This window comes from Hylobates moloch, unplaced genomic scaffold, assembly GCF_009828535.3.
Source record: "Hylobates moloch isolate HMO894 unplaced genomic scaffold, HMol_V3 SCAFFOLD_10, whole genome shotgun sequence".
NCBI classification, from domain to species: Eukaryota; Metazoa; Chordata; class Mammalia; order Primates; family Hylobatidae; genus Hylobates; species Hylobates moloch.
The window spans coordinates 16,346,683-16,370,923 of NW_026652285.1; the positions used below are offsets into that span (position 1 = coordinate 16,346,683).

The following is a 24,241-nucleotide window of genomic DNA, read 5'->3' on the forward strand; positions in this document are numbered from 1 at the left end:
ACATTGTATAGGGTTGACAGGGATTCAAGGAACAAACACTGTGATGTACTATTGGTGGAAGAATGAACTGGAGCAGCCTTTCTGGAGAGTGATTTGCCAATATGCCTTATCATTTTGCATGATCTTTGTCCTAGTAACTCTGCTTCTATGGATTTACTCTAAGTTTGTAAACATGGATGTGTGCAAAGATTTTAGCTGTAAGAATGTTTGTCAGTGTTCTACTAATAGCAAAAAATGAAAAACAATTTAAATGATTGAAAAGTAGAACTAGTAAATATGGTACATCTATATCATTAAATATTATGCAACCATTAAAAATGATCCAGTTGAAAAATATTTGACATGGAAAGATGTTGATGATAGGCTGTAAAGCAAAAGAGCAAGTTATAGATGATATGGAGAATATGGTCATATCTTTGTTTATTATACATCTATGCATAGCCAAAAAGACTGGAAAGATCTACACTAAAACCGTAACAGTGGTTATTTCAGGGTGGCAGGATTACAAGATATTTCTGCCTTTTCTCTGAGGTCCCTGATTTTCTAAAGTAGGCATGGATCACTTTTGTTATGAGGGAAACAAAAATACTTTTTTTTTTTGAGACAGTGTCTCACTCTGTCACCCAGGCTGGAGTGCAGTGGCACCATCTCAGCTAACTACAGCCTCCGTCTCCCGGGTTCAAGCGATTCTCCCTCCTCAGCCTCCCAAGTACCTGGGACTACAGGCATGTGCCACCGTTCCCAGCTAATCCTTGTATTTTTAGTAGAGATGGGGTTTCACCATGTTGGTTAGGCTGATCTCGATCTCCTGACCTCAAGTGATCCACCCACCTTGGCCTCCCAAAGTGCTAGGATTACAGGCGTGAGCCACCGTGCCTGGCCATAATGTCTTTTTTTCTTAGGGAGACATTAGTTTATAGCTAATGACATTTCACTCAACAAATACTAGTTGAGCTGCACTCGTGAACTAGGTGTTCTTTTAGTCACTTGGGTAAACAAAATGTAGAAAGGTTCTTGCTCTTGTATAACTTCCTAGTATTTCTAGCTTAAGCTTTTCCCACATATATAATGAAAAACATACTTTTCAATTTGTTTACTCTTCTTGGGTTCCTGAGTTCAGACAGAGCCAGAAGGTTTAATTAGTCTCAGAATTACCAGAGCTAGGCCAGGCACGGTGGCTCATGCCTCTAATCCCAGCATTTTTGGAGGCCAAGACGGGCAGATGTCTTGAGGCCAGGAGTTTGAGACCAGCCTGACCAACATGGCAAAAACCCATCTCAACTAAAAATACAAAAATTAGCCCGGTGTACTGGCATGCACCTGTAATCCCAGCTACTACTCGGGAGGCTGAGGCATGAGAATCACTTGAACCCAGGAGGTGGAGGTTGCAGTAAGCAGAGATCACACCACTGCACTCCAGCCTCTGCGACAGAGTGAGTCACTGTCTCAACAAAAAAGAATAACCAGATCTGTTCTTAGAAAGTAGCTCATGGATTTAAAGAGACTAGGAGACTAAGGCAGCAGGAATAATAAATATCATTAGATCAATACTTCCTGGACATTAAAGGACATGTCCTCCAGGCTTAGGGACATCTATCTGTGTGATCTTTGTGAAGCCTGTTAAGAATTACAGAAAATGTATGCTGTAACATCCTGTGCTGAGGGAAACAAATCTTTATATGGCAAATTATTCAGATCTTTAGTTTTCTAATGATACGGCAGTCACCGCATGGTTCCAACTATAGGATCATGTGCTCCATAGGCACCTGGACCTATTTTTCACTGGTGAGTTGTCAGCTCTCCTTCCTTGCCTTCTCCCTACCTTAATGATGCATCATATCTTTCAGCAAATGTCTTGTCCATTGCTGTGGATAGATAATATGGTATAATCAGAATTGGAGAATCTTGACTTTCAAGGAGTAGATTGTCCAGAGGACAAATTCTATAGAATTTAAAAACTAGAAGAGTTTGGGGTACACAGGTTATTGGCCTTTGGCACCCCACAGTTCTGTGGTGCTCATTGCCCAGCATATCTTTCAGGTCTGCACTACAGAGCTTACACAAGGCTTGTGAAGTCGCCAGAGCACATAACTACTACCCAGGCAGCCTATTTCTCACTTGGGTGAGTTATTATGAGAGCCATATCAACTCAGATCAATCCTCAGTCAATGAATGGAATGCTATGCAAGATGTACAGTCCCACCGACCCGACTCTCCAGCTCTCTTCACCGACATGTAAGTCAGTTTGCTAAGGATTATGGAAGTTCTCTCCATTATGTCCTGAGGAGTCATAAGAAGCATGTTCCTCCCTAATCTTTTCTCTTGGGGAGTTAATCTTACCTAGGAATATTAGTCACTGTCAGTAGCACGTGTCTGCCACATATGAAGAATCCTGTTCTTGCTGTTGTCTGCAAAGATCTGAGAAGCTTCACCCCAAGACACAATAGAGTCTTCATAGTCAAAAACTGCAATACCATAAAATTTCATTATTCAGATTCCACTAATTTGAAATTTGAGTTTAAAGGAGTTGGGCTAAAGTTTGAGTTTGCATTATCTGAAAGAATCATTTTAGTAAGCATATGAGTGATATAAAGAAGCTTTCAGAGTCATGTTTGTAGTACTTAAGAAAACAAGATGTTTCCAGTCAACTTAAAAGAATGCCTAACTAATAAGCTAATTTTTTTTTAAAAGACAGGATCTCACTCTGTCACCCAGGCTGGAGTGCAGTGGCACAATCATAGCTCACTGCAGCCTCAAACTCCTGGGCTGAAGTGATCCTCTCACTTCAGCCTGCAAAGTACCTAGGACTACAGGCATGTGCCACCATACCTGGCTAATTTTTAAATTTTTATTTTTTTAGAGATGAGGTCTCACTATGTTGCCCAGGCTGGTCTTAAACTCCTGGCCTCAGTCCTCCTGCCTCGGCCTACGAAAGTGCTGGGATTACAAGTGTGAGCCACTACACCCAGCCTGCTAATTTTTAACTTAAAAAATTTTTTTTTAATATTTTATCATTCAGATGTCATTCTGCTCTACCTTTGCCTTGTTAAGTCCTTATCAGTATGATTTAATTAAATCTCCCTAGTGTACTGTGGGTTAGATAAAGGCCTAAGGTAAAGCTGATGTTTATTTCCTTTTTAGGTCTGTGTGTTGAAACTTCTGTGACTATTTTGGAAATTTTTTTACACTTAGTGCCTTCTTTGTAAATTCGTCATGATGTTTCTTTTGCTCTAATTTGATCTTTCTGCACTTCCAAGGTATTCTACAGCAGGGAAAGAAGAGTAGCTAGTTACTGTCTGACTTTACAAACAGGATTCTCCTTTAGATTCCTAAAGTCATGCCAAAACAGTTCATGGTTTGTTTGTTGTTTTTTTTTTAACAGAATAAATTTATTTTATTTTATTTTTTGAGACCAAGTCTCACTCTGTCGCCCAGGCTGGAATGCAGTGGCATGATCTTGGGTTACTACAATCTCTGCCTCCCGAGTTCAAGCAATTCTTCTGCCTCAGCCTCCCAAGAAGCTGGGATTACAGGTGCATGCCACCACGGCCAGCTAATGTTTGTATTTTTAGTAGTGACGGGGTTTCACCATGTTGGCCAGGCTGGTCTCCACCTGCCTCGGCCTCCCAAAGTGCTGGGATTACAGGCGTGGCCACCACGCCTACCCTAAAAAATGCTCTTTACTAGAAAAGGTGAACTTTCCGAAAACTGTATGAAAGGAACAGTCAAAAAAGCAGTGGAATCTTTCTTTGCACAGAGTGTTTTTGCTGCTAGGACCTTCTTTTCAGTAGCCTTGGTCTTTTCAAGATCTCACAGTAATTGAAAAGATAAAGATTCATGGGAAATGTTACTGGTGATTTCATGCTTTACAGCTGGATGATGGGTTTCAGAGAAATGGATGTCTCATCTAGCTCAAAAAAGCACATTCTAAACCAGACTTACATGAGAGAGAGGTAACTTTTCTTCCCATTTTTCCCAGATTTTATTAGGGACAGTCGGGCACGGTGGCTCACGCCTGTAATCTGAGCACTTTGGGAGGCCAAGGCAGGTGGATCACCTGAGGTCAGGAGTTCGAGACCAGCCTGGCCAACATGGTGAAACCACGTCTCTACTAAAAATACAAAAATTAGCCAGGCATGGTGGCAGGCGCCTGTAATCCCAGCTACTCAGGAGGCTGAGGCAGGAGAACCACTTGAATCCAGGAGGTGGAGGTTGCAGTGAGCTGAGATCACGCCACTGCACTCCAGCCTAGGCGACAGAGCGAGACTCTGTCTCAAAAAAAAAAAAAAAAAAGATTTTATTAGAGAAGATTTTGACACTACACAACAAACAAGAAGAAGAGAGGAAGAAAGATACTGCTCTTACTCTCTTTACATCCCTAAGCAAAAAACATAAAGGCAGTCCCTGGCAAGTGATAGAGGCTTATTAACTGTTAGTTCTTAGTACGTACAATAATAACCCTAATTTTAAGATATATTTTAAGAACTTCTGTCTGTTTATAGAAAAAGAATACATGAAAGCTGTAGGCCAGAGTGTTAATCATTATCTCGGTAGAGGGATTTTCAGTGGTTTTTATTTACTTTATATTTTTATGGATTTTCCAAATTTTTATCCAATGAAATTGAAGAGGAAAAAGCAGATTTGTGTGTTGTAATGCTTTTTCCATTCCTCCTCCTCCCTAAGTTGACTAGAAAAGCCTATAAAACAAAGCTGAGAATACAGGGAGAATGTGTGCCAAAATGGACTGAAATACTCTGCAGTGAATAATTTATATTTTCAAATCCAAAGAAAGGAGGAAGAAGGGAATATATATATATGGGATACACATCTGGTGTTATGCCCAGCACTTCATACATGTTGTTTAATCCTCATAAGAATATCATAAGAGAGGTATTATTGCTCTACTCTTTTTTTCTTTTTTTCTGAGACGGAGTCTCACTGTTGTCGGCCCAGGCTGGAGTGCAATGGCACTATCTCGGCTCACTGCAACCTCCACCTCCCGGGTTCCAGCAATTCTCCTGCCTCAGCTTCCCAAGTAGCTAAGATTACAGGCGCCCACCACCATGCCCGGCCAATTTTTGTATTTTTAGTAGAGACGGGGTTTCACCATGTTGGCTAGGCTAGTCTCGAACTCTTGACCTCAGGTGATCCACCTGCCTCAGCCTCCCAAAGTGCTGGGATTACAGGTGTGAGCCACCACACCTGGCCTGCTCTACTCATTTTATAGAAAAGGAAACAGAGGCTCAGGAAAGAGAAGGAACTTGTTAGAAGTCACACCACCAATAGCAGGGCTGGGATTAAAACCTAGGTCTTTCTACTCCCCAGCCACTCTGCCTCAAACACCTGTGAGGGATTGAGGGAAAAATTGCTTAGGAACTAGGGAATCTGACCCATGAACACAGGTACTAAAATTTGTTTTTACCTTTTTGTTTTTCCTTGAGACAGAGTCTTGCTCCGTTACCCAGGCTGGAGTGCAGTGGTGCAATCAGGGCTCACTGCACCCTCCACTTCTGGGGCTCAAGCAGTCCTCCCACCTCAGCCTCCCAAGTAGCTGTGGGACTACAGCTGTGTGTCACGATTCCTGGCTAATTTTTTATTTTTATTTTTTGTAGATACGGGGTTTCGCCAATCACCTGGGCTAGTCTCAAACTCTTAAGCTCAAGCAGTCCACCCACCTCGGCCTCCCAAATTGCTGGGATTACATGCATTAACCACTGCGCCTGGCCCAATATTTGTTTTTAATGGAAGACTGAAATTATACATTTATTTTCTACCATTAGCTATGTCTAGGACAAATAAAGCATGGATAAGAATTTTAATCCTAGTTAAAACAGGAATACCTTGGCTGGTTGAAGAGAAACAGCTCAGGTATTAGCCGTATTCTGTAGGGTTCATGAGAAATTAAGAGTCCAAGTGGTGGGAAGCCCCAAGGTTGTGGGGTTAGAGCATCCATCTTTGGAGATTACCAAAGCTATTTTTGCAACCAGCGATAAGGCTGTAGGCAGCAAGGGCAGGCAGGATGCCTGAAAGCTTAGTCCATTTTCATCTCCAAATAAGGAGGTGCAGAGCCAGATACCTTTCTTGAGGAGATGGTGGGAGTTGGGGAGGAGATGAAACAAAGTACTCTCTGTCAACCTCATTCAAATTCTGCATAATCTGAAATAATGCTTTAGAGTAGGAGTATCCAGTTACATTGAACCACTACCTTTCTAATAATTGGAGAGTCAGCTACCGAGTTTGATTTCATATTAAGGTTCCAAGGGTGATTTTATTTTCAAGAGAGTCAGAAGACTAAAGGAAGTGACATAATCCTTCAGGTAGAGCATTAGGCTAGGCTGAGCGTTCTAATTCTCCTGCCCCAGCGTGGTTATCAGCATGTCATTTAGCTTTTCAGTTGTTTGTTTCCTCTCCCTGTAAAACAAGGATAAGTGTTTCACAGAGATATTGTGAGAGTTGTCATTAAAAGGAAAGCATTCTGGATGGAAGGGCTCTTAAGTCAGCAGTCCCCAGCCTTTTTGGCACCAGAGACCAGTTTCCACAGATGGAGCAGTAGAGTGGGGATGGTTTCATGATGAAACTGTTTCACCTCAGATCACCAGGCATTAGTTAGCTTCTCATAAGGAGCACGCAACCTTGATCCCTCGCATGTGCAGTTCACAATAGGGTTTGCGCTCCTGTGAGAATCTAATGCTGCCACTCATCTGACAGGAGGTGGAGTTCAGGCAGTAATGCTTGCCCGCCGCTCACCTCCTGTTCTGCTGCCCGGCTTCTAACAGGCCACTGACCAGTACCCACTGGGGACCCATGCTCTAAGGTGTTGATCTCTAGAACCGATTTTGGGAGAGGATTTGCCTTACTGAAGAAGACAGGATCATTCTTCTTTCTTTCCCATTTTCTAGAACCACAACATTGACTTATTGGCATAAGGTGGCATTTTAAACCACAGAAGACTTAGTTCCATGGTAGGTCATAGTACTGGTGTAGCCATCTGGGTATAAGAGCTCAGTAAGTAATACCCAAGAATACTTACAGAAAAAAGTATGGGTATGGTCCTCCATTAAAGTATTACAATCGGCCGGGCGCAGTGGCTCACGCCTGTAATTCCAGCACTTTGGGAGGCCAAGACGGGCAGATCACGAGGTCAGAAGATTGAGACCATCCTGGCTAACACGGTGAAACCCTGTCTTTACTAAAAATACAAAAAATTAGCCGGGCATGGTGGCGGCCGCCTGTAGTCCAGCAACTCGTGAGACTGAGGCAGGAGAATGGCGTGAACCCAGGAAGTGGAGCTTGCAGTGAGCTGAAGTCGCACCACTGCACTCCAGCCTGGGGGACAGAGCAAGACTCCATCTCAAAAAACAAAAACAAAAACAAAAAAGTATTACAATCAGTATACCCAAATTGTCTTTGCTCCCTCACGATCTGTATACATGAATGTATTTAGGGCTTTAGACACATATAAACTCTTCAAAGTAATAATTTCTAACGTTTAAATTCTGTACATTCTGAAAATTAATAAGCTTTTTAAAATACAATTTTATTTTGCCATGCTTCCACAATATGAATTTGAGGGTAATAAAGGCAAGGTTTGCTAAATCGGAAACCTAATCAAATGGTACATTCATTAACTTAATCAAATTCCTGCTTAAGAGTAATCGTTATTTCTCTCTTCTCAGACCTACTGAACGTGAACGAACAGAAAGGCTAATTAAAACCAAATTAAGGGAAATCATGATGCAGAAAGATTTGGAGAATATTACATCCAAAGAGGTAAGAGACCTTGAGTCCTTGTTTGTTCCAAGGCTAGCAGTGGGATAACAGTAGGTGTGGGGCTGGAAATAGTGCATGGATGAAAGTACAGAGGGACTTTAAGAGATGGGTACAATATATCATCTTTGTTTCAGATAAGAACAGAGTTGGAAATGCAAATGGTGTGCAACTTGCGGGAATTCAAGGAATTTATAGACAATGAAATGATAGTGATCCTTGGTCAAATGGATAGCCCTACACAGATATTTGAGCATGTGTTCTTGGTAAGTTTTAAGGCCACTTTAAGTGGTGTGCTAAAGCTAGCCCATATGGACTCATGGGCAGGGGTAATTGTTAAATTTTATTATACATAAATAAAATGTAACTTACTTTAAAGACAAAAGTGATAAGTACTCAAACCTCATCACTTCCTAATTATTCTCTTACTTTTTTGTGTGTGCGTGTGTGTGTCACAGAGTCTCGCTCTGTCGCCCAGGCTGGAGTGCGGTGGCATGATCTCATCTCACTACAATCTCTGCCTCCCAGGTTCAAGCAGTTCTCCTGCCTCAGCCTCCCGAGTAACTGGGACTACAGGCGTATACCACCACACCCAGCTAATTTTTGTATTTTTAGTAGAGACGGGGTTTAGCCATCTTGGCCACGTTGGTCTTGAACTCCCGACCTCAGGTGATCTGCCCGCCTTGGCCTCCCAAAGTGCTGGGATTATAGGCCTGAGCCACCATGCCCGGCCCTCATTTTTAATTTAATTTTTATTTTTGAAACAGGGTCTCACTCTGTTGCCCAGCCTGGAGTGTAGTGGCACAATCTCGGCTCAGTGCAACCTCAACCTCACAGGCTCAAGTGATTCTCCCTTCTCAGCCTCCTGAGTAGCTGGGACCACAGGCGTGTGCCGCCACCACCCCCCAGCTAATTTTTGTATTTTTTGTGGAGATGGGGTTTTACCATGTTTCCCAGGCTGGTCTCGAACTCCTGAGCTCAAGCGATCCGCCCACCTAGTCCTTCCCAAAGTGCTGGGATTACAGGCATGAGCCATCGCACCTGGCCCCAAATTACCGACATGAGCCATCTCACCTGGCCCCAAGTAGGATGATCCTTTAAGGTCACTCTCAAATCTGCCAAATGTGTCTAAGGTCTGATATATCTGAGCAGAGCTGGTGGGAGCTACTATATAACTGAGAGACAAGAGACTACTGGACTTTCAAACATATGAAACCTTGTAGCTACACTTTGAGTCCCTACTTTTATGATTACCAAAAAATTGGTGACTAAAAATTGTTCTTCATGGTTCCTGAACATTTAGTGACCTTTTGTAATTAGCCCAAGGAGACCTCTCCGACAGGTAGATTTTGAAAGCTTCTAAAATCTATTTTTCTCTCAAATGTTAAAGTTTTAGTTCTTATCTGTACACGTAGTGGGAACAAAGTTAACAAGAATAATTAAAATCAATGGAGAATGCCAAAACCTCATTTTGTGTCCACTTCCCACACACTTTCACAAAAATGCTTACAAGGAAGTAAATCAGTTGGTTTGAATTTCACTTCCTTTCTCTTGTTGAGGATGTTTATGAACTGTGAAATGATTAGAAGCTGGGAAACAGAAGAGAAGGAGAATAAATGCTCAGGAACTGACTAAACTGGATCCACCTCACTCTGAATATTCAAGAGTTTATTTCATGAGGCATTCAGACTATGCCTTTGAAGGCTTGTGCCCTGAAATAACTTGTTGACACTCTGCGATATATGTGTCTAGAGTGATTCATAGTGGTATATTAGCAATGAAATTACTCATGAAAAGCTGTGAGCTGGGAGAGGGACTTCTTTTCCATTACTTTAACTGACCAATATGTGTTGGCATTTCTGGTTGTAGATCATACTACAAAACTGTCATTGGCTTTTCCATTTGCAAGACACCTGGCTTTGTTGTCTCTTATGTATACTTCCACAAGGATTCAGATATATCCTGCTCTTGTATTATTGGAAAGAATCTTTGTGTTATCTATAGAAAACTTGTGAGTCACTGATTCTATGGGGCCCTCCCAACTGTTTCCCTGAGACTAATTTTTATGAAGGACAAATATCTGTAGTCAAAAGGAGCTCATGTGACTGAAGCTGCAAACTTGGGAATCAAGTTTCCCATTAAGCTTGACTTTTAACACGTAAAAGAATATAGACATGATAAATATCAAATACAGTCAGTTTCTGACTGATCAACCTGTTTTATTTCATGCATGCTTCCCTGTGTCTCTGGTGCCACCCACTCAAGAACTACTCCTCAAATGGTATATTTTAGGCCATGCAAGCAAATTTTAATAGTATTGTAAGCAGAAAAAACAATCTAATTTCCCCAAAATTACATTTCCCTAATCAACTACAAATGCATTTGAGCATTTGTGCCAGTAGATTAATACCATCATTTCATTATCGTCAGGTGTAATCTTCTGTCCTGAATTTTTTTCTTATTAAAAAAATAATTCTGGCCAGGTGTGGTGGCTCACACCTATAATCCCAGCACTTGGGGTGGCCAAAGCAGGAGAATCACCTGAGCCTGGGAGTTCGAGGCTGCAGTGAGCCATGATCATGCCACTACACTCCACCCTGAGCAACAAAGAGAGACCCTGTCTAAAAATAATGATAATCCATGTTCATTTTAAAAAACTTTAGAAGACAACAAATTATCATATTTGTTTAATCATCAAGACTGATAATCACCATCATCTTTTGTTATATAATATCGCCTTCCAGTCTTTTTTTTTTTTTTTTTTTTTTTTTGAGACAGAGTCTCGCTCTGTCGCCCAGGCTGGAGTGCAATGGCGTGATCTCAGCTCACTGCAACCTCCACCTCCCAGGTTCACACGATTCTCCTGCCTCTGCCTCCCGAGTAGCTGGGATTACAGGCACACACTACCACGCCCGGCTAATTTTTTGTATTTTTAGTAGAGACGGATTTCATTATGTCGGCCAGACTGTCCTTGAACTCCTGATCCTTCCGCCTCGGCCTCCCAAAGTGCCAGGATTACAGGCATGAACCATTGCTCCCAGCCCCAATCTTTTTTAATTTTATTTATAGATGTACATATATATTTTTGTGTATACACACACAGATATGATACATCGTCTTTATTTTTTTAAAGAGCAGTTTCAGGTTCACATCAAAATTGAGCAAAAGGTATAGAGATTTCCCATATACAACTTATCCCAACACATGTATAGTTTCCCCCACTGTCAACATCCTCCACCAGAGTGGAGTGTAACAAATGAGTGTAACATTTGTTACAGCTCATTAGTCTACATTGGCACATCATTATAAACTAAAGCCCATAGTTTATAATAGGATTCACTCTTGGTGTTGTACATTATATGGATTTGGACAAATTTATTACATATATTCACTATTGGAGTATTACATAGAGTTTTTTACTTTTTAAATACACATCTGTGTACTTTTTTTGAACATCAGCATTGTGTATATATGTACATATTTTTGAACAAAGGAAAATCTCTTCAGCTTCAGATATAATTCTGTATTCTAGAAAATGGACATTTTCTTTCTATTGTGAATATTTATTTGGGGAAAAAAAACTTCAAAATTGAGGAACACTGTAATTTAACTCCTACTTAACAAAGTAAATGCATGAATAGGTTGTCTAAACATCTTATTATACTTGTTCCTTGGTGGCTTCCTCCCTTTGTTTACACTGCCATATCCTATGTCCAAATCCCTATCTCTTCTCCATTGAGTCTTTGCCCTGCTGGCTTTCCTAGCAGTTGACACGGAAAAAGAGGCATTCTAGCTGCAAGTGGTGGTGTTGATTTTCTGCAGAGTCATCTCATCTTGTGCATAGCTGCCATGCCTGGAGCTCAACCAGATTGAGTAAAGAGAGGCAACAGGATTTCTCCTTCCCTTTGGAAGAATGCTCAGCTCTGCAGTGTACTGCACAGAGATCTGTTTATTAGGAAAAGTATCCAGCTGGTATGGAGTGAGAAAGTGTAGATTATAGCTTAAATAAAAGCTGCATTGAGAAGAGAGAATTGATTGGTGGGAAGCCAGGGTGTTTCTAGAAAAAGAGATTCTACACCCTTACAAGCATATCACTTCTCTGAGCTGGAAGCCTTTGCCCAACTGTTTCAGTATCAACAGCTCTCCTGGAGGCTGTCCGATTTGGCTGAGAAAAAGCTAGATGTTGATAGAGACCCTTTGCAGAAAAGCAGGCAAACAAGTATATTGGACATGTAACCAGTAATTTTGCTCATGAATTTAAAAAATAGAACTTTTACTGCTGATTATCTTTTTCAAGATTTGACATTACAAGATTTGACATCTTTTGGGAAAGTGTTTCCTTTTCATAGAAAAATTCAGCCTAGAGAGAGGATCAGGAAAAAATAGCTAATGGGTACTAGGCTTAATACCTGGGTGATGAAATAATCTGTACAACAAACCCCCATGACACAAGTGTAGCTATGTAACAAACCTGTATATGTACCCCTGAACTTAAAATTAAAAAAAAAATCCTCAAATTGGTTACTTTTAATGGAGATGAAGAGAAACAGTGTGTAAATAGGTGAGACAGTAATAGAAAGGATTATTTTATCACATTCATGATTTTTGTCCCTGAATAGGAGGTGTGACATAAACTTCTTTTAGAAGGGAAAGTTAATAAACAGCTTATGCCTGGTTGCCACAGTAATGTGACTTACAGTATTGAGGCTATAGGAATGATATGATAAAATACGGACAGAGATACCAGTCCTTGGATATTATGTCAAGTTATATTTATCTTAGCAGAACTCCCACAGTACAGTCCTTATTTGCTATAAATGTGCTGTCGTCTTCTATTTTCCTTGGACAGTTGGACTGCAGCAAGGCTATTTCCTGAGGGTAGCATGAAAAGAAATCAGTTACTTGGGTCTTTGGGCCAGCGTACAGTGCAAGGGAACCAGAGTAAAAGATGGAAATGAACTTACTTAAAAATGTATTATAGTCCAAAGGTTTCATTTTACACTTCAGTAAAATTAGAATATGCTTTGCATAATTACATAGAACATAATGGAAACCTCGGTAGAATTATGTTACCATAAGCCTGTGAAGCATGGGGGAGGAAATTGGGTCTGCGAAGGGCCCCAGAAGTCTAATATACATGGCATTTGTATTGAGGACAGAAAAGTAATTATACCAAGTGGTCTCCAGGTCTTTCAGATTGAACCTGAAGCAGCCCTAACAGTAGCCCAAGTCACTTTGTATGGGCTTCAGTGAGTCAGTAACCAGTGCCTTTAATTCATTTGCCAATGGATAGGTATCACTTCACATTGTCAGGCTGAACTCTCTCTGGACAGGTAGATGAAAACTAGGGACTTTATCCATCACATCAATGTTATTTTCATCTAACTGGACAGAGTTCCACGAAGGATTTAGATTTCTAAATTAAGAAGTGAGGTGGTCACATTTCGCTGGCTCCAGTTTAACTTCTCAGCCCCTGTTGTTTGGCATCTGTCTCCTTGAAGTCCTTTGTATTTCTTGGCTATTTCTTTGGTGCAGAAGCTTGTTTTCTAAGGTTGAGCAGAGCCTTCAGAGCCTCCCATATTTTTTTAAAACAAGCCAGCAGGGCCCTTGCCTGTACATCACTTACTGACCTTTTCCTAAATGGAACTTCAGCACAGTGTCCTTGAGCTTTCCCAGTTCAACGGCCAGATTACAGATCACCTGTAATGTGATAGTACTTACACAACACTAAACAATTTTCATAGTGCTTCATTTACTGGTCACATTTGATCTTCCAATTAACAAACATTTGTCGATCCTCTTTATTGTGTGAGGCATGAGACTAGGTACTTGTACAGTCTGATCTAATTCTAGAAGGAGAGCATGATGAGCCATATCAGATAGATACTCAGAGAAGGCCAATGGAATAAGGATACAGTGGTGATAAGACAATTAGGAGAGGTCATTAGTAACATCAGCAAGAGTGATGAGGGCAGAGGCCCAAGTGCTATGAATGAGATAACGTGGGAAATGAGGAAGTGAGTGTTTGCTTTTCTTTTTTTTTTTTTTTTTTTTTTTGAGACGGAGTTTCACTCTTTTTGCCCAGGCTGGAGTGCAATGGTGCCATCTCGGCTCACTACAACCTCTGCCTCTCGGATTCAAGTGATTCTCATACCTCAGCCTCCCAAGTAGCTGGGATTACAGGCATGCACCACCACACCAGGCTAATTTTTGTATTTTTAGTAAAGACGGGGTTTCACCATGTTGGCCAGGCTCGTCTCAAACTCCTGACCTCAGGTGATCTGCCCACCTCAGCCTCCAAAAGTGCTAGGACTACAGGCGTGAGCCACTGCACCCATCCAGAAAGTGAGTATTTGATTTTATTTCTATGAAGCCATGAAGGAAAGGGAGAAAGGACAGAGTCTGCAGGAGGATTTATGACAGAGAGAGGGGTTTTCCATTTTAATATGGGAAAAACTTTGCATGTATAATTTGAGGGAAATGTACCCATTAAATATATACGACTGGGGCGGGAAGGGTGTTTTCATTTTACAGATAAAGACAGAGAGGTTGGCCAGGCATAGTGGCTCATGCCTGTAATCCCAACACTTTATGAGGCTGAAGCGGGCAGATCACAAGGTCAAGAGATGGACACCATCCTAGCCAACATGGTGAAACTCCATCTCTACTAAAAATACAAAAATTAGCTGAGTGTGGTGGCGCACACCTGTAGTCCCAGCTACTCGGGAGGCTGAGACAGGAGAATCGCTTGAACCTGGGAGGCAGAGGTTGCAGTGAGCCGAGATTGCACCACTGCACTCCAGCCTGGCGACAGAGCGAGACTCCATCTCAAAAAAAAAAAAAAAAAAAAAGAGAGGTTAGGCAGTTGGCCCTAATGTCCCCACCCACAGTAGGAAGGGCAGTCAGAACTTGAACCTAAGTCTTGTAATGCTAAATTCCATTAATGCCTCTTAATTCTGAAAGAGTAAACTCTTATTATAAAATGTCTGCCCTGGCCAGGCGTGGTGGCTCACGCCTGTAATCCCAGCACTTTGGGAGGCCAAGGCGGGCAGATCACGAGTTCAGGAGATTGAGACCATCCTGGCCAACATGGTGAAACCCATCTCTACTAAAAATACAAAGATTAGCTGGGTATGATGGTACGTGCCTGTAATCCCGGCTACTCGGGAGGCTGAGGCAGAAGAATCACTTGAACCCAGGAAGCGGAGATTGCAGTGAGCCAAGATGACGCCACTGCATTCCACCTTGGCGACAGAGCGAGACTCCGTCTCAAAAAATATATATAAAATAAAATGTCTGGCCAGGCGCGGTGGCTCACGCCTTTAATCCCAGCACTTTGGGAGGCCGAGGCAGGCAGATCACGAGGTCAGGAGATCTAGACCATCCTGGCTAACACGGTGAAACCCCATCTCTACTAAAAATACAAAAAACAAAATTAGCCAGGCGTGGTGACGTGCGCCTGTAGTCCCAGCTACTAGAGAAGCTGAGGCAGGAGAATGGCATGAACCCGGGAGGTGGAGCTTGCAATGAGCCAAGATGGTGCCACTGCACTCCAGCCTAGGCGACAGAGCAAGATTCGTCTCAAAAATAAAATAAAATAAAATAAAATGTCTGCCTTTTCAGAAGATATGAACAGATAGCTCAAAGATAGAAAATAGATCTGAAACAATGAAAAGTTGCTCACTTTTACTTCTAAGAGAAATGCAAATTGAAACTACACTGAGACACCTATCAGGTTGGCAAAAATTCAAAAGCTTAACCAAACAGTTTATTGGAAAGGCTGTGGGGAAAGTGGTGCTCTCATGCATTGCTGGTGGGACCACAGAATTGTTTTTGGCCTCTACGGAGGGAAATTTAGCAGTGTTTAACAAAACTGTATTCTGCCTTTGACCTAGCAAACCTATTTCCACAAATAAGAAATATCGTTCATAGGAGACTAGTTGAATGAACTATTATATCAGTACTCATGAAGTACTATGCAGATGTAGGAAAGAATGAGATCTCTATGAACTGTTACATTTAGTGGTTTTGAGGATATATAAAATGAAATATATGTAAAATGAAAGCAATTAATAAAAAATTATGTGTAGCATATTACTTTCGTGTAAGAATTGGTAATATGAGTAAGAAGTAGCAATAAGTATATGTTTGCTTATATTTTTTCAAAATAGAACAAATCAGAAACTAATGAAAATGTCACCAATAGGAATTAAAGCGATAGGAGTGAGAGTGAGACTTCTAAGTTTACTTTTTTTTTTTTTTTTTTTTGAGACGGAGTTTTGCTCTTGTTGCCCAGGCTGGAGTGCAGTGGCACAATCTCGGCTCACTGCAACCTCCACCTCCCAGGTTCAAGCAATTCTCCTGCCTCAGCCTCCCGAGTAGCTATGATTACAGGCATGTGCCACCACACCCGGCTAATTTTGTATTTTTAATAGAGACGGGGTTTCTCCATGGTGGTCAGGCTGGTCTCGAACTCCCAACCACAGGTGATCCGCCTGCCTCGGCCTCCAGAGTGTTGGGTTTACAGATGTGAGCCGCTGCACCCAGCCTCTAAGTTTACTTTTTAATAAGCTTTTGACTTTTAATCACATAAAAGTTTTGTATGCCCAAAATATTAAATGGAAAAGAATAGAAAAAGCACTCTAAAATTGAATACAAGCCAGGTATGGTGGCATGCACTTGTAGTCTCAGGTATTCAGGAGGCTGAGGCAGGAAGATCGCTTGAGGCCAGAAGTTCAAGGCTATAGCGCACAATGATGGTACCTGTGAATAGCCACTGAGCTCCAGCCTGGGCATCATAACGAGACCCGCCTCTTAAAAAAAGACATACATCTGGGCACAATGGCTCATGCCTGTAATCCCAGCACTTTGGGAGGCTGAGGTGGGCGGATCATGAGGTCATGAGTTCGAGACCAGCCTGACCAACATGGAGAAACCCCATCTCTACTAAAAATACAAAAACTAGCTGGGCGTGGTGGCGTGCACCTGTAATCTCAGCTACTCAGGAGGCTGAGGAAGGAGAATCAGTTGAACCCAGGAGGCAGAGGTTGCGGTGAGCTGAGATCGTGCCAGTGCACTCCAGCCTGGGCAACAGAGTGAGATTCTGTCTCAAAAAAAAAAAAAAAAAAAAATACAGATTGTGGGGAATTCTCCAAGATAACAGATGTGGAGTCTACAAAAATGTCAATATGTCAATATTATGAAAGACCCCCTGCCACACTCCCAAAGAAAGCAGAAGATGTACTGTTCTAGATTAAAGCTAGGCTGGGTGTGGTGGTTCACTCCTGCAATCCCAACATTTTGGGAGGCCAAGGTGGGGAGGATCACTTGAGGCCAAGAGTTTGAGACCAGCCTGGGCAACATAGTGAGACCCCATCTCTAAGAAACAAAAGTAAAAAAATTAGCAAGGCATGGTGCTGCCCACCTGTAGTCTCAGCTACTCGGGAGGCTGAGGCAAGAGGATGGTTTGAGCCCAGGAGTTCAAGGCTGCAGTGTGCCACTGCCCTCCAGCCTAGGCAACAGAGCAAGACTCTGTCTCTAAAAAAAAAAAAAAAAACAAAGTAGCTGGGCGCAGTGGCTCACACCTGTAATCCCAGCACTTTGGGAGGCCGAGGCAGGCGGATCACCTGAGGTCAGGAGTTTGAGACCAGCCTGACCAACATGGTGAAATCTTTATTAAATACAAAAAATTAGCTGGGCATGGTGGCAGGCACCTGTAATCCCAGCTACTTGGGTGGCTGAGGCAGGAGAATCGCTTGAACCCCGGAGGAGGAGGTTGCAGTGAGCCGAGATTGTGCCATTGCACTCCAGCCTGGGCAACAAGAGTGAAACTCCTGTCTCAGAAAAAAGAAGGTAGTAGGCTGTGCACAGTGCCTCACGCGTGTAATCCCCGCACTTTGGGAGGCCAAGGCAGGCGGATCACTTGAGGTCAGGAGTTCAAGACCAGCCTGGGCAACATGGTGAAACCCCGTCTCCACTAAAAATACAAAAATTAGCTGGGCATGGTGATGCGTGTCTATAATCCCAGCTACTCGGGAGGCTGAGGCAGGAGAATCTCTTGAACCCCAGAGGTGGAGGTTACAGTGAGTCAAGATCACACCACTGCCCTGTAGCCTGGGTGACTCCGTCTCAAAAAAAAAGAAAATGTAGCTAGAGGATAGAGACATGACAACTAAATGTGAAGAATTATCCTTGATTGAGTAAATATAAAGGACATTTTGGGGACATTTGTAGAAATTCAAATATGTGTAGTGTTTTAGGTTATTGTATTAATGTTACATTTCTTTGGTATGATCATGATATTATGTAAGAAAATGTTCTTAGATGATACATACTCAAGTATTGAAATAAAATGTCATGGTGCACAAAATGCTCTCAGATGGTTCGGGGGAAAAGTATGATATGTACTGAAAGAAAAGGGAAAGAAGGAAAGAAAGCAAATATGGCAAAATATTAATAATTGTGTCCTCCAGATCATCGGCAGAACCTCCTCCCCCAAAGTTTGCCATTTATCGCTATCTTAAAATTTTACATGTAATGCTTCCCTCATTTGTTTGACAGAAGCTGCTATTTCACTCTCTTCTCCTGCCACACACAAGTTCTGTCCGTTAACTCCTTAGATGCAACTTAATGCACTAAAAAGAGTGTGAGCGACCCTGCGCGGTGGCTCACACCCATAATCCCAGCACTTTGGGAGGCTGAGGCGGGTGGATCACGAGGTCAGGAGTTTCAGACCAGCATCACCAACATGGTGAAACCCTGCCTCTACTAAAAAATACAAAAATTAACTGGGCATGGTGGCGTGCACTTGTAATCCCAGCTACTCAGGAGGCTAAGGCAGGAGAATTGCTGGAACGCGGGAGGCAGAGGTTGCAGTGAGCCGAGATCACGCCATTGCATTCCAGCCTGGGCAACAGAGCGAGACGCTGTCTCAGAAAAAAAAAAAAGTGTGAGCTTTGGAATAAGGTGTAGTTCAATGCATAATAATGCTGCTTTTGTATCTATAAAAATTCAGCAAATGTTTATTGAGCACCTGCCAGGTGCCAGGCACTGTGCAAGTTGCATGGGTTTCCATAGGGAAGAAAAGAGGTGGTTCCTGACCTCTAGGAGCTTATATTAAAGGTAGTTAGAAAGTAAGCACGTAAGGCCGGGCGCGGTGGCTCACGCTTGTAATCCTTTGGGAGGCCGAGGCGGGCAGATCACAAGGTCAGGAGACAGAGACCACGGTGAAACCCCGTCTCTACTAAAAATACAAAAAATTATCCGGGCGTGGTGGCGGGTGCCTGTAGTCCCAACTACTCGGAGAGGGTGAGGCAAGAGAATGGCGTGAACCTGGGAGGCGGAGCTTGCAGTGAGCCGAGATTGCGCCACCGCACTCCAGCCTGGGCGACAGAGCGAGACTCCGTCTCAAAAAAAAAAAGAAAGTAAGCACATAAATAAATATATAGGTGCAAATTGTGATACATGCTGTTGAGGAAAATAGGAGATTACTATGAGCAAGAATGACAGAAGACATCTAATTTAGATTGGATGATGGTTAAAGACACCTCTCCTGCTCTATGATCATGGGCAAAAATTATTTGAATTCTATGAGTTGGTTTTTGTATCTGTAAAAATGAAGATGAAAATAACATTGTTACTCCATCATTTGTGAAAACTAAATGTGATAACATATGAAGTGCCTGGCAACTTAAAGGGCACTGGGTAGATGTTATTAGTCTTCTTTTTGAAAGTTCTTCTCCTTCCCTTGCTCCTTTTCAAGTATTGTTTGGGTTGGTTTGCTAATACTCCTTAACCTTGTCTTTTTGGCTCCATAGGGCTCAGAATGGAATGCCTCCAACTTAGAGGACTTACAGAACCGAGGGTAAGCACACAAAGCAATAGCTGGCACCCCTGTGTGACAGAAGTCCCTGTTTTATCTTTTCATTTTCCCATCAAAGAGGTATCAGTGGGTAACTTTAATCTTAAGAGTTGCATCTGACTGATTCTAATCAGATGTAATCTAAGAAAAATAAAAATAGCTGGGCCGGGCACGGTGACTCACGCCTATAATCCCAGCACTTTGGGAGGCCGAGGCAGGTGGATCACGAGGTCAGGAGATCGAGACCATCCTGGCTAACACGGTGAAACCCCATCTCTACTAAAAATACAAAAAATTAGCCAGGCATGGTGGCGGGCGCCTGTAGTCCCAGCTACTCAGGAGGCTGAGGCAGGAGAATGGCGTGAACCCGGGAGGCGGAGCTTGCAGTGAGCCAAGATCACGCCACTGCACTCCAGCCTGGGTGACAGAGCGAGACGCTGTCTCAAAAAAAAAAAGAAAAAAGAAGAAAAAAAAACAGCTATTCTCCCTCTGTTTCGTCCCCCCGACCTCCCAAGAAATATCAGCTGCTTTTATTGAAGGGCTTTGAAGAACAAATGTGCAAACCATTGGTGACGTTTAAAATCAAATTTTTATTTTTATGCAAGAATACATAGAATTGCATATGTTGGGTTCACAGAGCTGTTCATTCAACATTCATTGAGCGTCTTCTGTGGGACAAAGTGCTAGGTGCTGGGGATCCACAGATAAATTAAGACTCAGTCCCTATCCTGTGTAGTAAGCTGCTTAAAGACTCTGTAGGTTATGGATGTGAACTGGACAAGCTTCTGAAATTGAAGAGGACCTATCTTATATTAAGAAAACTGTCCCTAAGCAGCATGGTTATTAAGTTTGATTGTAACAATAGAGACTACAGTGAACATTCAGCAAGTAAAAAGCTGCCATTTTTCCCTTAGCTGATGCCTACTAAGTTTCTTATTGAAGTTCATTAACTTTAGGAGATCAGATAATCCCAATAAGAAAAGAGAAAATCAGGTCTGAAATTTGCCATGCTAACTCATTGTGGAAAGAGATAAGAGCAGCTGAGACTCAAGAGGTAGTGATGGTTGCTGGCTGCCTGTTTTCTTAGCCATAAGCCTCCTGGTTATCTTTACCATTAGTGGATAAATACTCCCTACTTTTTCCCCACATGAAAAGTATTTCATAATTGGCAAAATGAACTTGGACCAGGACTTAAGCCAAATGATTATACAAAGAATTCCGGGGCGGGGGAGGGGAATCTGATTGCTTAATTTAAAATTTGAAGTTAAATAAAACTTGGAAAACTTAATAAGAAAGTCTAGAGTTCTTCAAGGCAGAGACTGTATCTTAGTCTTGCTTATAGCTTACTATCTACCTAGCTCAGAGCTGTATAACAAGAGGGTGCTCAGTGAATGTGAATGAATGATAGGTATGTTCACACATATTTGAACACTGTGACTTGGCTGATGGCAGATAAGGAGAGAAAATCAATTAGCAAACTGTGTTGGGAATTCAGAGACCTCAGTTCTAATCCTATATCTGCCATTTGCCTTATTTGGAAATGCCCCTGAAGCATAAGGACCCCATAGTTCAACAAGATTAATAACATTGCATCTGCTTTATATACAAGAGTCTCCTTAAGATTTCTTTAGGAGTGGGACAATGTTTTTTACAAACTTCTCCAGTCATCAAGCTTTAAAAATTCTGTAATTCTGGCCAGGCGTAGTAGCTCACGCCTGTAATCCCAGCACTTTGGGAGGCTGAAGGCAGGTGGATCACTTGAGGTCAGGAGTTAGAGACCAGCCTGGCTAACATGGTGAAACCCTGTCTCTACTAAAAATACAAAAAATTAGCTGGGTGTGGTGGCAGGCGCCTGTAATCCCAGCTACTCGGGAGGCTGAGGCGGGAGAATTTCTTGAACCCGGGAGGTGGCAGTTGCAGTGAGCCGAGATAATGCCACTGCACTGCAGCCTGGGCAACAGAGTGAGACTCTGTCGGGGAAAAAAAAAATCTGTAATTCTGGGAAACCTAGATACAGTGTTTAATATTAAGTCTGAGATGAGGTATAGCAGTGTTTGCCAACTGCACTGGAATCATGTCATATATACATATGAATTTAGAATATAACCCCAGCTGGAGATTAGACCCATCATATCATTTGCTTCTTAGAAGCTAAATTATAAAATGCAACTAACTATATCTAGTTGTCTTTAAAAACAGTATGGTCAAATTCCCAGATAGCTACTTAGATCCTGTTTCTTAAATTCAGTGATTGCTAAATTTTTTTTTTTTTTTTTTTTTTTTTGAGACGGAGTCTTGCTCTGTCGCCCAGGCTGGAGTGCAGTGGCACAGTCTCGGCTCACTGCAAGCTCCGCCTCCCGGGTTCACGCCATTCTCCTGCCTCAGCCTCTCCGAGTAGCTGGGACTACAGGCGCCCGCCACTACGCCCGGCTAATTTTTTTGTATTTTTAGTAGAGACGGGGTCTCACCGTGGTCTCGATCTCCTGACCTCGTGATCCTCCCGCCTCGGCCTCCCAAAGTGCTGGGATTACAAGCGTGAGCCACCGCGCCCGGCCGATTGTTAAATTTTAATATGTGAAGAATTATAGTTCAGGGATCTGTACACAAAACCACATATACTGCTGCCTATAGATGACTTAATGGGATTTTCAAGGGTAATTTTGACATTAAGGCCATTTCCATCCGATCTACTGACTTCAGAACTTTACCCAAAGTAAAATGTTAATTTCAAGGGTAATTTTGACATTAAGGCCATTTCCATCCGATCTACTGACTTCAGAACTTTACCCAAAGTAAAATGTTACTCTGATAAAATGATACTCTGGTGCTGAGATGGGAAAAAAGTTTCAAGGAGTTTCAGTTCCAATTGGCAGTGACTGCCTACAGCTTTGTAATGAAAAGGATTGGGAAGCTGTGTCCTGCCTCTAGAAAGATAGTGCCATAATTTATTATGAGGTATGGGATTAGAGGTGGGAGATTGTTCATTTTTATTTTAAATAAAATAAGGAGACTGGCAAGGTGGTTCACACCTGTAATCCCAGCACTTTGGGAGGCCGAAGCAGGCAGACCACAAGGTCAGGAGTTTGAGACCAGCCTGGCCAACATGGTGAAACCCCATCTCTACTAAAAATACAAAAATTAGGTGGGAGTGGTGGCACACACCTGTAATCCCAGCTACTCGGGAGGCTGAGTCAGGAGAATTGCTTGAACAGGGGAGGCAGAGGTTGCAGAGAGCCAAGATCGTGCCATTGCACTCCAGGTCTGGGCGACAGAGCAAGCCTCCATCTTGGGGAAAATAAATAAATAAATAAATAATAAAATAAGGAAAGTGTGTTGCCTGTCTTTTTTTCTTTTTCCTTTTTTTCCTGTCACCCAGGCTGGAGTGTTGCCTTTTTTTCTAAAAGTTTTATTGAAATATAATTTACATACCATACGATTCACGATTCACCCATTTTAAATGTATAATTTGTTGATTTTTAGTATATTCACAGAGCTGTGCAACTATCACCACAATCCATTTAGAACATTTTTTCAACTCAGAAAGCCTGTACCCTTCAGGAGTCACCTCCATTTTTCTTCTTACCCCTGCCCCAACAATCCCTAGAAATCACTAATGTTCATCAGCTAACAAAGAGCCACTCTTCAACTATTTTGAATAATGCTGCTGTGACCATTTGTGTACAAGTTTTCGGGTGGGCTTATGTTTTTATTTCTCTTGGATTTATTCTTTGGAAAGGAATTGCTGGGTCCTGTGGTAATTTTGTGTTTACCCTTGGGGAAACTGCTCTCCTGTTTTCCATAGCAATTGCACCCTTTTTTTTGTTTTTGAGACTGAGTTTCACTCTTGTTGCCCAGACTGGAGTGCAATGGCGCAATCTCGGCTCACTGCAACCTCTGCCTCCTGGGTTCAAGCAATTCTTCTGCCTCAGCCTCCCAAGTAGCTGGAATTACAGGCGTGTGCCACCACGCCCAGCTAATTTTGTATGTTTAGTAGAGACAAGGTTTCACCATGTTGACCAGGCTGGTCTCAAACTCCTCACCTCTGGTGATCCGTCCACCTCAGCCTCCCAAAGTGCTGAGATTACAGGCGTGAGCCACTGCGCCTGGCCAAGCTCACTTTTTAAATTAAATTTTAAAAAAAATTGTAGTTATCAGCTTTGATGTCAAGTTAAAACAGATTCAATTCGTGTCTGAGAAAATTTTTGGCCACTTGACTTTAACCACAGATTTGGTTAGCTATGGCTGCTTTCTTTTTCTGTATTCATTTCATTGATTTCAGAGTTTGGGTTTATAGAACTTCACATTTGTGCTGAGAAGGAAGCAATGTCTCAGAGAGAAATGAGTGAGTCCATGTTGTATTGTTGGAGTAAACTTAGACATCCAGCTATGTCTAAATCACAGCATTAAGAAAAGATAACATTTGGTAAATGGAACTCAAGCATTTATTGAGATTGTGCAGTGAGAAAGATAATAGAAGACTGTTTTGAGAGAGAGAAACTCTTCTGCAAGCATCTTAGTGTAGAAGAATCTTCAGATACATTGATGCCATAGCAGCCAGTAATGCAGTCAGATGAGTTTAAGGGAGTTTTTTTTTTTTTTTTTTTTTTTTTTTTT

General features: G+C 42.1%; 1 protein-coding gene across 12 annotated transcripts in view; it reads left to right on the forward strand.

The window, feature by feature from the left end:
* Positions 1–24,241, forward strand: part of SSH2 (slingshot protein phosphatase 2) — a 313,558-nt gene that overhangs the window by 263,014 nt on the left and 26,303 nt on the right. For 10 of the 12 annotated variants that reach the window (XM_058444977.1, XM_058444971.1, XM_032163109.2 and 7 more), the window contains 4 exons: positions 2,041–2,235; positions 7,677–7,770; positions 7,905–8,033; positions 19,584–19,630. In XM_058444977.1, the coding sequence (XP_058300960.1) occupies positions 2,041–2,235; positions 7,677–7,770; positions 7,905–8,033; positions 19,584–19,630 (465 nt within the window). Of the gene's footprint in view, positions 1–11; positions 1,056–2,040; positions 2,236–7,676; positions 7,771–7,904; positions 8,034–19,583; positions 19,631–24,241 lie in introns of those variants that run through there. The other 2 variants (XM_032163114.2, XM_032163113.2) reach the window with 1 other exon arrangement.